Raw genomic sequence first — 17,733 nt, 5'->3', positions numbered from 1 at the left:
GGACATGTCCACTGTGGAAGCTGTCAAAGGAGGAGATAAGAGCATAAGGGGGGGCAGGGATTGTCTGGATGGGTCTGTGGCTGTGATGGGCCCAGGATCAAGCACCAACCGGGGTAGGGGGGGTGCCTTGCATGGTTCTTCCCTACAAACAATTGTAAGGCATGTGGAGGAGGTGAGCTAACACGATTGCTTCTGCCTCTGCGCCATCCAAGAAGTTGACCAAGAATGACCTTTGCCATCTTATGCAGTCAGACAAGAGCAAGCACCTTGGTGCCCTTTAGGCATGGCCCCAGCTCCCATTGCCAGAGGCTGTAGCCCAGTTGCAGAAACTGCATGGGTGGGTGGGGTTGGTGAGTGAGGCATGGTAAACTGGTCCTGTGGGCGTCAAAGACATACCTGCCTCCTCCAGGGCTGACCACAGGCCAGGCATATGGGCCAAGTCTTCCCAGGCATGTTAACCATCTATATTGCAGGCATGGTGATGGGCACTAGCCCAGGTGGCCTTATAAGGGAACTAGACAAATGCCTGGAGAACCAGAGGCTAGCAATAGTTACCAGACATGCTGGTTGTGTGCTCCTTCAGACTTGCTGACCATGTATCTCTGACTCCAGTTCCAGGGGAACAATGGTGGAAGAGGAGCCTCCCTCCCTCCTGCTTGTGAGCTACTCAGAGGCAACTGGTGTGCCACAGTGGGAACTAGGTTGCAGACCTCATTAGGATTTTAGCCTGGTCCAGCATAGAGTTGGCATCCTTCAGTCTCGGAAGACTATGGTGTCACGCTCTGAATGGTGGTTCTGGAACAGAGTGTCCTCTCCAGTGCGTGAAGCCTGGGTAAAGTAGGTATGGAGGATAGGCTGTTACCCATGCAGCAAATCCCCCCTCTCCACGTCGCTGAAATGGTCCAATGGAAAGGCAGAGGCCAATACGGTTGGTTCCAGTGGCGTCGCAGGAGTTGCCAGAATGTGACTGTGTTCAGCCATGAACTGCCTCAGGGACTCCGGCTCCGGATTTTGCCTCAAGGTTGACTCCTGAAGCCTTTTCCATAACTGGATGTAGCCACAAGGCAGTGGAGGTTTGGGATCAGAGTTTTCCTTCTCTCAGATGAGCTGCCTTCCCAGGCTGACGAGCCCCATCTACCCGGTGGCTGTTTAGTCGCCTCTTATGACAAGTACAGCCAAACTGAGGGCCTATTCTTATCCCCAGCCCCCAGGGGAAAGCAGGGTCCAGCAGGGCCCTTATAATGCTAGAGGCTGCCCTTTGGTTAAAAGCAGTAGCACAGAATCAGTAAGGAGGCTGGAAGGTCCCTGCACAGCACAGAGCTAGTACCACCTTTTCAGCTCAGAGTCACCACAACCTTCCAAAATGGGAGTGCCATCCATGGTGGGGTAAAAAGAATAGCAGCAGAGGGCACAGTTGATCAAGGGGTGCTTCCATTGGGGCCTCTTACAAACCTCCTCACTCCCCCCCCTCATTTAAGCTAGTGACTCTCCACTGCAATGTGCCAGCCTACCTGGGCAGCAGTTTGAAAAAGACACCTGAGAGAGAAGGAAGCCCAGGCAGGTGCTACTGTTGAGCAGTACTGCAGGAGCAGTGTCTCTGGCCCAAAGTAGGGGCAATGCTTGGGTTTGTGGTGTTGGAGGTTCCAGGCCAGGTAGCTCTGAAGTTTTATGAAGTGAAATTGGTGACCAAAATCCTCTACCCTGGCACTCCTCCAGTCCTCCTCCCTTAAGCCTAGAAGGGTGCAAGCTCCTGGCAGCTTCTTCCTGCCACTTTAGGAGTATCCAGCTTTTAGTTCAGCATTCCAGTTCAGGAAGTGCCTATTTGAACACTTTGCCCCCACCCCCCATTGCTTATAGAAAGCCAGCGTCCTAGGATAGTCCTGAGATGCTAGATTTTTGTGAAGAGAATGTGTTGGATAAAGGGTCCCTTCCCCACCTCCAGTTTGGTGTGGTATAGTCTAGGCAGAACTGAATAGAGAGCAAGTCTACTGTATTATTGTCAACCACAGAACACCCCTCCCAGGCACCTAGGACACCACCATACACTGCCTTTTCAAGCACAACTCTCTTAAAAGGGCTAGAACCTTGACAAACAAATGCTGAGTCCTTTGCTCAAATTCCAGGCTTCTGCAGCATGACTGAAGAAGATAGATGAAATTCAGGACTCATTCAGTTGTCCAGGGTGGTGGTAGTGGAGGGATTCTGGTATTCACTGCCCCTCTGTGGCAGCTTATAAGCTGCCTCAGTGGGCCCGCTGTGTCTAATGTGGTCTTTTGTGTACTTGTTTCTTCAATTTGTACAAGCACAACCCAGTGGTTTCCTTAAAAGCTCATGCAGAAAGTGTCAGCATTTTACTAACCTTCCAACTCTTTGGCAGGTCACTTGAGCTTTGCTAGTGCCTGTCTAATTACTGTTCCGAAGTACATTTCACCAGCAGCAGCCTGCCTACATCTTTGGGGGGGGGAAGCACCACACCCTTTCTTGATATTCTTAGAGATGGGGGGCGCTAGAGGATTTCAGGCCTAGAGGATTGCAAAATAGCTGCATTTATGTCTGCTTTAATCCTTGTGAATTAGGAAAATAAATAAGTTGAAGAAAAGACTGGCATTCACAGATGTTTACACTATGGGATGATGAGTGGCAAGTGAGGATGACAGCCCTTGTAATTGTGGTAGTCCTGAAAGGCTCTGGCCTACATTTTTTCCAGGCATGTGCAAAGCACACTCAGTCTTCCCTAAAGAATCTCTGCAACCCCAATTATGCACATTTGCACACCTGCCTCTGATTATGCCACTGCTGCTAGACACATGGAAGGTTGTGCAGCAGTGCCTATGCTGGTTCTAGAGTAGCTGCACACGAGATAGTTGGTGTTTACTGTAATCTCCAGTTCTGCACCAAGCAGCAAAATCTTTGTTCACTGCAAGGGAGGACATCTCACCCTCCAAAGAGACCTTCACAATCCGTGCCTCAGTGCCAACCAGTGCTGCAGTCACACCATCTGGGCCTCATGGACATGACTAGGGAGGACTATATGGACCATTGGTCTGTGTTCAGAGGGAAAGGCAGCCCAACTGGGGTATGAAGAGAGGGAAGTACACTCTCCAAGCAAGTGTGTAGGGGAAAGCCTTGGAGGACATCAGAGATTCCCAGGGGGAAAAAGGAGGGGGGCACTGATGTGTTAGCAGCAAACAATTCTAGTCTAGGGAAATGACTGAAGGAAGCCAGAAATGAACACTACCCAAAAGAGGTCACAGGCTCTGGGCGATCCCCACTCTTGCCATGGCAGGCATAATGAGGGTCACAGACAAGGGCTATGCATGCCAGGAGCATATACAGAAATGGAAGGCACCCTTAACTCCAGAATCTGTCAAATTTCCCTATCCCTTCCCAACGCAGCTGGCCAGTACTGCTAGTCTCTTACCCGCAGAATCTGTTGGAGACTTGACTAAAAAGAAGCTACTGGACTATCCAGCTTCCCTTAAACATTTCACTTTGTCTCATCAACACATTGATTGATTTCCCTTGGAACTACTCAGGTTTTGTTTCACTCAAAGAGGAACTCCCAAATCCCCTTTAAAATTTGGTTCTACTGGGGGCCACCCAACTCTGAATCAATGGGAAGACAGGATTTTCAGAACACTTCGGGATTTATTGTTAGAAATTATCTGAAAATGATGGCTGCAGGCATGCACATGGACACAGCTGTCTTATCACCCCGAGTGCTGCTGCTAGCACTGGGCCCCCAGGGTACCAGGCTCAGACTGGCAGAACCCCCAAATTCAGCCCAAGGAAAGGTCAATCTGGGAGAGGTTGTGCCTGAAAAACTAAGGCACTTGAAGGGTTACGACCCATAGGGAGCCCTTGCCCCCAGCATTAGGCAAGAGAGTCACTTGCAGGGTCTCCCCCTTTGCCTTCGGGTCAGTGGACGGAACTGCAGACAAGTTCACTTGTGGAATTTCTTGCTGGAGTCTTTGGCATGGTCAAGCAGCAGCTGGCATGGTGTGAACGGGCTCCCATAGACGTCCTCGTACTTGTGCATGCGGTCCACCAACCGCTGGGCCCCATAGGCATCCACAGTGCGGAAGGGACCTGCCACAACATTGTTGGGAGTGGGAGAGAAGATGAAAGAGTGAGGCTTTCTAAAAGACAGGGCCAACTAAGCCACAACTGCCAGGAAACTCTGGCCAGAATGCCAGAAGGGCCACAACACTCTGATCATTCTGCCATCATCTGCAATGTGCTGCTAGAGCAATGGTTACAGCCTGCTTATGCACTTTAACAGAGGAGGGGACTGGAAGGCTAGAGGTCAGGGGGGCTGTTATGGAAACCCAGAAAGGGAAAGAAGCAGTTTTCCCTTGTTGGCCACTGGACTCACTGTCTAACCCCACTCTGTACCGCCAAAACCACTCTGGCTCTGGGGAGAAGAGTCACTGGGGGCAAGCACTTCTCCAGGATGGGGCTCACACAACAGCCTATGCTGCTGCTCTGGATGCTTCATGCCTGCATGAGGAGAAGCTAGCAACCCTCTTGCAAAGAGGAGGAGGTTGGCAACCCTGTTACTTATTGGTTTCAATTATTTACATCCCACCCTTCCCTCCGAATAAGCAGAGCACTCAAGGTGGCCACAGTGGCAACTGTCCACCATAAGTTCAAAAGGTCAGTAGTAGGAGGTTTGGCTTAAGCCATTTCTGCCCACTGTTGCACATACGCAACAGGGACCAAATGTGTCCACCTGTGGGCTGGGCAGAAATGAGTTAGGTAGTTGCAGACCCATCCCCCCAGGCCATACCTGGCCATCAATGCAAGTGTACTGAGCGAAGGTATGACTTACCTCCCAGGTAGGGTGGGAAGCCCAGGCCAAATACAGCCCCAATATCACCCTCCACAGGGTTGCTGAGGATGCCCTCTTGCAGAGTCAAGACCGCCTCATTCACAAACCTGGTCACCAAGCGCATCTGGATGTCTTCCTCTGTGGAACTAAGAACAGGAAGAGCAGCCATTCATTAGCCTCACAAGAGAGGAGACGCAACCAAACCAAAACCACAGCAGCAAGACCACCAGCTCAGGTTCATTCCAGGGGCCATTTTCCCACAGTGGCCAAATTCCTTCCCTCCAGGAAGGTCATTCAGATCCTCAGGTCTCTCTCTCTGCTTCTGCTAGCTAGGAAAGCCTTCCATTGTCACACAACTTACACCTCTGGCTTGGCTGGTACTTTGAACCTCTCCAGGATTTCATCCATGTCAGTGTTCACGCTCCGTTCCTTCATCCCTTCCTGGTAAATGTAGAAGCCCTTCCCTGCTTTGCGGCCTGTCAAAAAAAATTTGCTTATATTCATGAACCGTTACAGAGGCAGTCCAGAGATCCAAATTAGAGGGAGTAGAATGGGGAGCAAGCACAGCATCCAGGATGCTCTGGGCACAGCCTGGGGCAGTGGGAAGACACTCCATGCAGCTCATCTATTAGCTGCTTCCAGCAACCCAAGCACAAGGTGCACCTTCCTATGGTGACGAGCTATGGGCTCTGTGCCACATAAAAAACCCCAAGTGCCCTTTCAAACTGCTGCCACTTAACACAGCAGCAGAAGCCAAGTTGCAACAAGGTCTGTTGCCACACAGACATTTTGGAAACAAATGGAAAAGGGAGAAGGCAGTTTCCATACATGCTCCTTGTAGGTGCAAAATCTTATTGTGGAGGTGTGGTCAGCCAGAGGCTTACCCAGAAAGCCCTTCTCCACCATGCTTTTCATCAGCTCAACATTCCCTCCTGTAAACCGTTCACCGAAGGCTTTGCCAAGATCCTCTGCAACATGTGTGGCAACATCGATACCCACTTCATCAATCAAGGTGGCAGCTCCAACAGGGAAGCCAAAATTGGTGGAAAGGGCATCCACTTTCTTGGGATCCGTGCCTTCCTAAAGGGACAGAGTAAGACAGTGTGTCATCTTGGTATGGAAAGGGGGAGGTGCTCAAGGGGAATGGAAAGACACCTGGGCCAACGCTACTGTATGCTGTGCACCTCCCTCTTTCAGTGCTGAAGGCCTTGCCTGATGCAGGAGAGCTTGTGCTTAACACAGGGAGTGAAAAGGGGATGGAGGAGATGCAGAAAGAAGCAGGGGCAGAGAGTGCCAGAAGTGAGGGGGGACTGCATGACTGTGAGGGGAGACAGAGCTCTGAAGGGAGGGGAGCAAGAGGTCTCCCACAGCTTCACGGCACAGGGACCAGGGAGATGGAACTGGCAGGATGTGGCCCCATCTTCCCAGCAATCCCTTCAACCCTCAGCACAGGATACAGGCACAGGCCTCCTCCTCCACTTGAAGCATCGTATACAGTTTAGATGGGAGGCAGAAAAAGTGGTGACCTGGGAGAACAGACCCAGTTGCCATAGGAGGAGGAGGGCGGGCTGTGTTGCCAAGCCCATCCAAAGCACGGAAGCACTGAGCTGAAGGTCAGTTGGACAGTGAAGGGAGCATCTCATCCACCAGCCCACCCAATTCAGAATGGCACCAGTAGAAAAGTATTCTGTTGCGCTGTCACTTACGATCCACACTAACCTGGAGAACTCGGATAATTTCAACCAACATGGGTGCAAGACATCTGGTTGTGTAGAAACCTGGGCCATCCTGTGGAGAAGGAAGCAACATTTCTCAAGACTAATGAGGCCACGAGAATGACAAGCAAAAAGCCTCAACCATCACACTTCCCCTTGATGCAACAGTGGCAAAAAACTGGTGCTCTTAACACAGACCATTTCAGCAACTGATGACAGCAGCTGGACAAAGGTTCACAAGTATACACATTTATGGTAGAGCAACAATGCAGAACTAGGTTGACAATCTGATGTTAATTGTTTTCTTTTAATGTTTTGTTTAGGGTGTGATGGTGTGTTCAGCCCTTATCCCCAGGCTCAGTGCATTCACTGAGTCCATGGTGCTAACTCAGTGCAATAAAAAGCAATGCTTGCATCAATGCTTGCATCAACAACAGCAGATGCTATAACTGAGGAGCAGAAGACTCCCAAGATCAACTCAGCAGGCTTGGTCTGGTCTCATCACAAAGGAATTTAACAAAGGAAGAGTTCAGGCCTTGCCCCAAGTTCCACCTATAAAACATCTAAAAACAGTTAAATCACCTTAACCACAATGATGACTTTCCCCTGCTTGAGGCCAACAGCAACAGCCAAGGCTGCTGTGTCCTGGGATGTTTTGTCAGTGGTGATAATTTCTAGCAGCTGCATCTTGTCAACGGGAGAGAAGTAGTGCATCCCAATCACCTAGAGTGCCAAAACAGACAAAACAGACAGGTTTAGGTCTCTCTGCATGACATTAGAAATATCAAGCACCTTATACAGGGGCAAGCAATGCCTTGTTAAAGCCTAGTCTGTTGTAACTCTAGACATTTAGAAATCTAAATCTAAATGTCTGTCTTATGCCCAAACCAATTATGCAGCTATTCCACGTGAAAGCACATCTGTGATTTTCATTTTCAATCACATGTTCAATCCAGGGCTTTCTTTGTGGCAGAAGCCATGCTGGTCATCCCTTAGCAGACTTCCTGCGTCTGCATGTATCCCAAAAGGGGAGGGGGCTTCCAGCTGGAGGTTTGCCTTTCAGAGGGCAATAACCTGTCCTCTTGCCAGTGACAGCAGGAGTTATGTGCTGTTTGCGTTCTGTGCCAGCCTGCACAGGGTTAATCTGCTCAGAAGCAGAAACAAGCTGCTGGCCACTCCTTGGGGGCTTCTGAGCAAGCCGGCATAGAATCGTGCCCCAAAGCAGGTACCCCCACTCCCCCTACTCAGACAGACAAAGATATTTCAATTTCATCCTCCTCTGACTCAGTCTCAGTTGTGCCCCACCACAACATGATTTTGGCTATAATCCCATACCACATTCCTGGGAGTAACTGCCATTGGACACATGTTGTTGGCAACCTTCAGTCTCGAAAGACTATGGTATTGCGCTCTGAAAGGTGGTTCTGGCACAGCGTCTAGTGTGGCTGAAAAGGCCAATCCAGGAGTGACAATCCCTTCCACAACGGGAGCAAGTGCAGTCTGACCCTGGTCTGTCTCCCTGGCTATGGGCCCTTCCTTCTTTGCCTCTTTGCCTCAGACTGTTGGCCAAGTGTCTCTTCAAACTGGGAAAGGCCATGCTGCACAGCCTGCCTCCAAGCGGGCCGCTCAGAGGCCAGGGTTTCCCACTTGTTGAGGTCCACTCCTAAGGCCTTCAGATCCCTCTTGCAGATGTCCTTGTATCGCAGCTGTGGTCTACCTGTAGGGTGCTTTTCTTGCACGAGTTCTCCATAGAGGAGATCCTTTGGGATCCGGCCATCATCCATTCTCACAACATGACCGAGCCAACGCAGGTGTCTGTTTCAGCAGTGCATACATGCTAGGTATTCCAGCACGTTCCAGGACTGTGTTGTTTGGAACTTTGTCCTGCCAGGTGATGCCGAGAATGCGTCGGAGGCAGCGCATGTGGAAAGCATTCAGTTTCCTCTCCTGTTGTGAGCGAAGAGTCCATGACTCGCTGCAGTACAGAAGTGTACTCAGGACGCAAGCTCTGTAGACCTGGATCTTGGTATGTTCCGTCAGCTTCTTGTTGGACCATACTCTCTTTGTGAGTCTGGAAAACGTGGTAGCTGCTTTACCAATGTGCTTGTTTAGTTCGGTATCGAGAGAAAGAGTGTCAGAGATCGTTGAGCCAAGGTACACAAAGTCATGGACAACCTCCAGTTCATGCGCAGAGATTGTAATGCAGGGAGGTGAGTCCACATCCTGAACCATGACCTGTGTTTTCTTCAGGCTGATCGTCAGTCCAAAATCTTGGCAGGCCTTGCTAAAACGATCCATGAGCTGCTGGAGATCTTTGGCAGAGTGGGTAGTGACAGCTGCATCGTCTGCAAAGAGGAAGTCACGCAGACATTTCAGCTGGACTTTGGACTTTGCTCTCAGTCTGGAGAGGTTGAAGAGCTTTCCGTTTGATCTGGTCCGGAGATAGATGCCTTCTGTTGCAGTTCCAAAGGCATGCTTCAGCAGGACAGCGAAGAAAATCCCAAACAAGGTTGGTGCAAGAACACAGCCCTGCTTCCCATTGGACACAATGGGACACATTTTTGAGCAGGCATAGCATTGTCTCACTGATGAGAGCCCTCCTCCTCTGGCTGGGAAGGAAGGGGAGGAGATGAGAGGCAAGGGAGGGGCAGCTAACAACAAATGCCAAAAGAAGCAGGAAAGGTGCCATTGCTGCCTCCTTGCTCTCTCTACCTGGCCTATCATCCAAAACACACTTTCCTGGGAGTGAGCTGTGCTGAACACAACAGGAGTGGCTCCCAAGAAGGTAACACCTTCCTGCCTTCTTTTTTGATGATTGAAGTAGGTGGAAGTTGCCTTTTGTGGGGGGGGAGGGGGGTCACTATTTTGTCTGATCAAACCTTAACTCTTTGTGCACATGCAGCAAGGACCAGCACCTCTGACAACGTCCACCAAAACCACAGGCTGCTGCTCCCAAGAGGGGGACAAACACATACCTGTATCTCTAGCTGTGATTTGGAAGATGGCCTCTCTGTGAAGGGAACCCAGTGGGGGGGGGGCAGAGAGAAGACTTGCTCAGTGGATGGAACCCACATGTTTTGTGCTGGCACTTTCAGCAAGATGACCAATGCAAATGGAAAAGTGGCAATTTTGGAGATTCCTTCCCCAGGACTTTTTGTATAACCACTTTCCTGGGAGTGATCCCTCTAGACACAATGGCACTTAGGCAGAGTAGGCATGCTAGGGCAATATAAACATTGGTGTTCTAATGAGGCAGCTGCTGCAATGATGGGGACCAGATCCCCTTGAAGATCAGGGAACTGAATGGCCTTTAAAACTCCTAGAACTCTGGAACTCTTCCACTCACGCATTGTGGAAAGCCTCAGCTTTGCAAGAGGTGTGCTGCTGGATTTCAGAAAACAACAATCCTCTGGGACTCACCTTCTCTGGCCTTTTGCTGGCTGAGGCTATCTGGCCGATGGGCAGAGCAGAAGTGTTGCTGGCAAAGATACAGTTAGGAGATATCACCTGGGGAAACCAAGCAGGCATTTCATTGGGACATCTCCACACTCAGGACAGGCTTTGTTCTACAGAGACCCTAACACCTGGTTATAAAAGAAGCTGTACACACTCTAAGGTCATAGCAGACCACACTGGCACAGACTGTGAGAGGACATGTGCAGCAAACTGCATGGAGGGGTCAACACAGGCACAATTGCTGCTTGCAGCTGCCAGCTGATGTCAGAAATACTTTTCACAGGGCCATTTGCTACACTGTTTCATTATACTGCACTCTCCTCCTGGCATTTAACTGATCAGCCCATTGTTTGAGAGAAGGCTTCCCTCAAGACAAGAGAGAGATTCTCTTCACAAGCTCCTTGAGGAATAGCCACCCCGCTACAGCAGCTCAAGCAACACATGGGGGCTCCATAGCATTCAATTGTCAGAGTGTAACACATTCTGTGATTTCAGGCTCTGGATACTCCCGCCCCAAGTGCAACTCCATCTGCTCCCATGTACTCCTTTCCTTCTTCTCCTCTTATCATACCCTCCCAATGATCTGTAGATGCCTCAGACCAGGGTAGAGATCACCAGCCATTGTTTTGCCTATGTTATCCTCCAATGCAGTGTTTCCTCAAACTTGATATTAGACTTGATGCTTAGATATTAGACTTGATGCTACCATGGCATGTGCATTTGGAGAAATGTTACAGACCTGTACTTTCAACAAGCTATTATGTATATTCTTTAAACAATGATGGTAAATGGGACTTATTCCTGGGTAAGTGTGGGTAGGATTGCTAAACATTTTCCTACTTGATGATGTCACTTCCGATCATGACATCACTTTTGGTGGGTCCTGACAGATTCTCATTCTAATGCTAAATGTGTGAGAAGCACTGCTCTAACATATTAAACTGTTATTTAATTATTAAATTGTCTATGTTATACTCATCTATAACTGATGGTGCTCAGTTTGTTTGTTTACATTATTAGAAAAATATCCTCCCTTTTTTGCAAAATTAAAAGGACCTTGGTCTATTTTTCTCCTTTTTGTGCAAGCACCAGCTGCTAACCCAAAATAAGACACTTGCACAGTCATTTTTCCTCTTGAAAAAGAACATGCCATTCTGGGATTTTTCAGCCCACTAGAGACATTACCTGATACCAACTCAGGTCCACTGCCTCTGCACTACCAACAAAACCAAACACCCTTACCATTCTCTTTGCATGCTGTCACGAAACCCCAAAGTGCAGAACCTCCAGTTTTATTTACAGGGACAGTGTGAACTCTTCTGCTGTTCCCATGAATGAAACTGAAAGTTCTGCACTTCTGGGTTTCATGGCAGCATGCAAGGAGCATGGTAAGGAGTGAAATGATCTGCTTCTTGCTCAAATGAGTGGGAAGTGGATCACTGCAGCTTGCACTGGTGGCAGGTTGGAGGAAGGTTCCAGTAGACTTGGGGTGAAAAGCATCCTGAATCCATCCACCCCCCCAAAGACCTCTTGCAATCTGCTGCTGATGCAACCTGCATCAAGTGGCTGCAAGAATAGGCAGGCAGTGCAGCCCACAATGGCATTACCACAGTCATGGGTGCCATGACTTGCTCCTACTTGGTGGTTTTGCTGTGCAGACCAGTGGGAAGCAGGCCCACAAACAAACTATAATTCCCAGCTCTTGCTATGTCAACTGGACAGAGATTCACACAGATTGTGTCACTTATCAGGACTGTGCCACATGATAGCACAAAGACTAGCCACACCCAAGTACTTTAGGTTCTTGCAAGCAAGAGTAAGGCAGCAGGCCCTCAATGGAGAGAGTACAACCAAAGGGTGTCTCCCTTTCCAGGGTGAGCAGGGCACTGAATGAAATCCAGACACACACTCTTCAGCCCACAGTTGTCAGCAAATTCCACTCACCGCCTCCACCTCCTTCAGCACTTTGTGCTTGATGTTGATGTCCTCAAAGACAGCTTCAATCACCATGTCAGCCTTTCCAAAATCCTTGTAATCCAGCTGCCCTGTCAGGTCGCTGAGGATCATGTCCCTCTGAAATGATGTCAAGTTCTTCTTCTTTACTTTGTCATTCAGGCTGGGAAAGGGACAAAGAGACAGTGAGAAGTTCAGAACTCAAGACTGATCCACCAATTAAGCCCAAGGTCAGAAGCAAGTGCCCACATTTTCACAGCTCTTTGCAGCCATCAAGGCCCAGAAGTTTGCTTTCAAATTTACTTGCTTTCATCTTCTGGGCCAAACTGATGCCAATTTTCCAGAATGCTTTGATTTGGAATATGTACTAGACATTTTTTCAGAAAAATTTCTGATGCCCTAATCTGATTTAGCATGCCAATTTGAATTATATTTAATAATCAAAGCTGTTGGAACCATGCAGTTTTATTATTACTGTTACATGCAATCCATAATACCTCCAGTTTTTGTGGCAGCCACAAGTTACTTGAGCCAAAATATTGAATAGGAATAAAATTCAATAAAGCACATATAATGTGGCTTAAGTGTGAGACTTAACACAAACTCATGTCTGGACTTGGAAATTGTTTTTATTGAACTACAATAAAGCAAACATTTATTGGAAATGTTTAAAGATATGGCTACTCAACAGCATGCATTTCTCCTATAGTGTTTAAATAAAGAATAATGATAGCTCATTCCTCAGGACAATTAGCATGAGCAGGAGATGCTTGGTTCCAAGCAACCCCTGCTCCAGTTCATTTCAAACAGAAGAGAAATGGAGCAGAGAGGATGCCTGGCACAGCTTTCGTAAGGGGACGGAGGAGCACCTGCTTGTTCGCACACCTGCCTGCCCTCCATGGGAGAGAGGTGTGTATGTGTCCAGAGGTGGCAGCAGGTGAAGCGTTCAGGCAGCACAGCGTTCAGGCAGTGAAGCGTTCATGGGCACAGATACTGGTCCATCATCCATTCATTTTGTTAGCTAGTTCAATGAAAAATGCACTTTGGGAATGGAAAACTTTGTGCAGAAAAACAAAACAGTGGAATATTTTCGACACCATTGTGCAAAGCACAAGAGGTGCAGATGCCAATCCTAAACTCTTTTCTTCAGAGGTCTAACTAGTAGACCCAAATCTCACAAGGAGAGGTATTCCCATTAACAAAATGCATGCTGACAGTGGTGAAATACAGACCACCACATTCTAGAAGGACACCCTCTTTTTAGTTTCATTGCTTCCTGCATAGTTCATCAATGGATGTGCCTCTCAGATGCATTCAGAGCTCTACCAGCTCAAACCAATCTGGGAGAAGAGATATCTCTCCACACAGCAGGAGAGCTGAGGTGAATAGCTTCTCCTTCATTATTGTGGAGAGCAAGGAAGACCCCATTTGGAAGCAAGCACACATAAACCAAGCGAGACATGCTAGGACTGCTTGGAAGCCACATTCACTGCCCCCACCCCTGAATATGGAGATAGGTCAAGAGAATATCAGTAATGAGGGAGAGGAATTCTACAGAGGGTCTTCACCACTTCACAAGGGCTGAGTCCAGGAAGGTTCCACAAGGTTCCAGGAAGGAGTTCAAATTCACATCTAAGCCCTACACAATCCAAATACACCCAGCAAGTGAGCCTACCCCTTGTAGACCTGCTGCTGTCCTCTGCTCAAAGCCTGCAGGGTGGTGTCTTTCAAGATGGTCTTCACTCCCTTGTCCACAGAGACCTGAGCAATTCCTGCACCCATCAGGCCAGCTCCCAGTACAGCAAGATTCCTGTACACAAAGAGAAGCAAGAGTAGACAGAAAGTCACAGAGGCTGCTAGCACACTTATGCACTTGCCACCCAAAAATGACAGTCTCCGTCCCCTGAAGTAGCCCCTGCAGTGGCTCCACAATGCTCACTGACGCCTATAGTCAGGAAACCACACAGCTGCACTGAACTGGTGGTTCTGTTGGGCCTCAGAGAGTGTTGTCACATCAGCTGTTGCTACAGCCCACCCAGATTAGTCTACAAAGGGAAGTGGACTCTCTGGTCTCTTGGTAGCTTGACTTACTTGATGGGTTGCTTTGGCTGTCCAAACTTGTTCTTCTTGCACTGCACCTGCCCATGGTACAGACCTATCAGCGCCCTGGATTCAGGGGTCATTGCAAGTTCCCCAAATTTCTGATAAAGGTGCAAGGAGAAGGACATGGTCAAAGGTTATGGCCAACACATCACAGTGCAACGGTCTATATAACACTGAGTAAAAACACACAGGCACTGTAGAACCCCACACCAGAGCATCAGTGACAGGAGCATTGCTCTTTCGTCTCAAGCCCTGCCACTTTCATTTCCTTGACCAATTTTTTCCTGTTGGTAAGGATTAAGGCCAGGATAACAGAACCCCAAGTTCTTTTGGCTACCTTCTGAATGAGGAAGTTTTCCACAAGGCAAGTCAAGAATTTACTGCACTTCCCACTCTAAGCTGAGTGAGTCTTCCAGCAGATGTAGCGATTATTGAAGCCCCCCACTGCCACTAAGGCTTGCCTCATGGAAAGCTTGGCAATCTGTTTTAGGAAAGTCATGGCAATCCATGACTCCTGCTTGGTCAGATGGTCTGTAACAGACTCCCATGATGTACTGTGCTTATTCAAGTACCCATCACTGGATAGAATACCACCCCAAGGTACTGTAGGAACTGGTGGATGTGATCTTGGAGCCACTGTCTGTAACTTTGAGTACTCCTGGAGAATGGGCACGATGCCCAAGCACTAGAAATGAGCAAATGTTGCCCCTTTCTTTAAAAAGGGGAAAAAGGAAGATCCAAGAAGCTATCAACAAATCAGCCTGAGAGCAGTTCCCAGAAATATCCTGAAACAGATTATTAAGTGATATATCTGTGACTGCTTAGAAAACAATGGGATGATTTCTAGGAGCCAGTATGAGAGATCAAGAACAAATGGTGCCAGAAGAATCTAATCTCCTTCTCTGATAGTTGGTCTGATAGAACATGAAAATGCCATGGATGCATGGTACCTAGATTTCACAAGCCTCCCACAATATCATGGGTAAAAGATAACATGTGAGCTAGAGACATTCCTCTTCAACGTTAGCATCCCCCCAAGGCCTTTTTTGCTCTTTAATATCTTTAATTTGGTTTCCAAAGTTTATCTTTTGCGATTGTCTTTTATTGCTCTTATTGCTCAACTATTTAATGCTTTTATTAGCATTTATTGTTTGCTGCTTTTAGTGATACAATGAGCCTTTCTTATCCAATTGTATTTTATTGTAATTTCATATTTTAATTTTTGTTGTTAGACACCCTGGGTGTCTCATGCTATGGGAAGAAAGCCTGGATATACATACTTTAAACAGGTAAATAAAACATATGGCACTACTCTTGGGTGGGTTCAAAGATGGCTGAACAATTGTTCGCAGTGAATTCTATTACATGGCTCTGTGTCAAACTGGAAGGGGGCGTTGGGTGTTAAGGACTCTCTCTTAAGCCTGGTACTATTCAACATTTTTGTAAATTATCTGGATAATGGGGTGGAGGAGAAGCTTAACACATTTGCAGATGATTCATTTGCAGCAGTTGGGAGAAGGATCCCTGGAAAATCAGGGTTCAAAACTGACAGGCTTGATAACTGAGCCCAAACTAACAAGATTAAGTTCAATGGAGACAAATGTTAAGTCCTGCACACTTGAACAAAAAGTAAGAGGAACAAGTACAGGACACAGGAAGCCTGGTTTGGTGGCAGCAGGTGAGAAGGATCTGGGATTATTAATGGACAGCAAGTTGAGCATGAGCCAGTAGTGTGACTAAGCTGCAAAAAAGCAAATGCATTGCCTTGTATAGTTGTGGACTCTCCCTCACTGGGGATTTTCAAGTAGGCTGGAGGGCCACCTATATTGTGGTTGCCTATGCTGAGCAGTGGGCTGGACCTCCAAGGTCCCTTCCATTTCTATGAAGTCAGATTTAGCTAGTCCAGAGACTGGATTTGGCAAGTCCAGATGCCAGGACAGGTATGCAAAAATAAGGATGTTGTATCAGTCAGCACTGCTACTAGGCAAGGGAACAGAAAGAACACCAGTGCCAGTTGCTGTCATCAGAAGGCTTTGTCTAGAAAGTCAGCCTCTGGAAAACCTCAAGGCTGGCATGTCAAAGCCAACACCCCAAATCCAGTACTAGACCTCAGAAGACAAACTACACCAAGGAAGGAGACAAGTGAGTTAACACTGAGAAAGCTGCCTGTGCCAGTAATGCTATCTGCCTGGAGAGTGGGCAGAGGGAGGAAGAGAGAGAATGGCAAGTAGAGAGCGTGATCTGTGAGCTAAAAAACATGAAAAAGGACCTGTCACATTAGTCAACGGGAAAGACCACAATGGAGGAAATCAAGCACCAGCAAGATGTATGGCGAGGGACACTCAAGAGGAGGGAGCAAGGAGTGGGTTTATCCCATAGAATTACCTGTCCACATTCGAAGGTAAACTGCTCAGTGAGAATGTCTGTCCAGCATAAGTCAGTGATCAAGAAAAGCACAGAAATTAGGGTGTTCAAGGGAAACAAAATATTTAGGCTTGGAGGATGCCACTAGATCAGGCTAGCACAGCAACATGTATGACTGGGACAAAAATGCCACCAGCCTGCTTGAGAGCTGCCCTCGTCCCACAGAGATGACTATATGCGAGCAGCCTCAGGAAGCAGTGCAAAGAGACCAAGGCTGACAGCAGCAGTTTGCAATGCAAAGGAGGCACTGCGCAGAATCCCTGAGTCCTGCAGCTCATCTGCTTACATGCAGTAGTGGCTGCTTCTTTTTCCCGTGGAAGACTTCCCCCTTACAAAGCCATCCCCTCAAGCCTCCACTCTGCTCTTCCTTGGCCCCTTTTCTCTGCTTTTTGGTATCCACCTGTCCTCATTCATTCATTCCTCTAACAATCCGGTTCTCCCCATCGTTGACTGAGAGTCCTTCACAGATCACCATAGTTTGTCTGTGCCTATGAAAATTGCTAAGGGCTGATCAGCAACCCGAGTCAGTCTTCTCCAGTTCAACTGGCAGTGCTTCCTTCTGACTGGAAGTGCGCACCTTCTGACTGGTGACTCAAAACTATAAGATAGGCTTCCCTGGGGAAGTACAAAGAATTGCTCTGAGACGCATAAGCACTTCCTGAGCCTGTCACCTGGTGAGTAGACCAGTCACCTGTGCAGCATTTTATCACCATCAGTTTTTACATCATACACAGCATTTATTATTACTGTTATAAACATATTTATATACCGCTTTTCAGCAAAAAGTTCACAAAGTGGTTTACAGAGAAAATCATACAACTAAAGGCTGAAGAGCTCCAGGAGACGACACCTCTGCCACACAACAGAACTACCTCCAGACAGTCTGCAAGTCCAACTGAAAAAGACAGGGATCAAAGGATGCATTACCTGAGATTCAAGGAGATATCCAGCTTCATTGCCCTTTTCTAGGCCAGTCTTCACAACCTAAGCCAAAGAGGGACAAAGCATGAGCCACTTCACCCAGCTTCTCACTGGTTTTTAAAAGCCTTATAGCAGAGTCTCCCAAACTGCATGGAGACACTGGGGCTGGTGTTTGCGGGGGGAAGGGGCAGCAACACAGCTGCCGTGATTGTGCCACTGCCAAGAACGAAAACAGTTGTTTTTTTTTAAACTTACCTGGGGGTTGCTATGGTTCTCCAGGTGGTCCAGGGAGCCCGCAGCTCCCTCTGCAGGCCTCCCCACGCCTCCATA

General features: G+C 48.1%; 1 protein-coding gene across 1 annotated transcript in view; it reads right to left on the bottom strand.

Moving 5' to 3' along the window:
• Positions 1–3,628: 3,628 nt before the first annotated feature.
• Positions 3,629–17,733, bottom strand: part of HADHA (hydroxyacyl-CoA dehydrogenase trifunctional multienzyme complex subunit alpha) — a 32,273-nt gene continuing 18,168 nt past the window's right edge. The window contains exons 10-20 of the mRNA XM_066626757.1: positions 17,410–17,466; positions 14,047–14,156; positions 13,631–13,765; positions 11,947–12,118; positions 9,967–10,053; positions 7,129–7,269; positions 6,551–6,619; positions 5,716–5,911; positions 5,193–5,307; positions 4,832–4,977; positions 3,629–4,089 (exon numbers count right to left, since the gene is read on the bottom strand). Of these exons, the coding sequence (XP_066482854.1) occupies positions 3,944–4,089; positions 4,832–4,977; positions 5,193–5,307; positions 5,716–5,911; positions 6,551–6,619; positions 7,129–7,269; positions 9,967–10,053; positions 11,947–12,118; positions 13,631–13,765; positions 14,047–14,156; positions 17,410–17,466 (1,374 nt within the window). The 3' untranslated portion in view covers positions 3,629–3,943. The remainder of the gene's footprint in view (positions 4,090–4,831; positions 4,978–5,192; positions 5,308–5,715; positions 5,912–6,550; positions 6,620–7,128; positions 7,270–9,966; positions 10,054–11,946; positions 12,119–13,630; positions 13,766–14,046; positions 14,157–17,409; positions 17,467–17,733) is intronic.

The sequence above is a fragment of the Tiliqua scincoides genome, chromosome 1 (assembly GCF_035046505.1).
Source record: "Tiliqua scincoides isolate rTilSci1 chromosome 1, rTilSci1.hap2, whole genome shotgun sequence".
Classification (NCBI taxonomy): Eukaryota; Metazoa; Chordata; class Lepidosauria; order Squamata; family Scincidae; genus Tiliqua; species Tiliqua scincoides.
The sequence above is the reverse complement of the archived record's forward strand: the minus strand, read 5'-3'. Positions and strand labels throughout refer to the sequence as shown.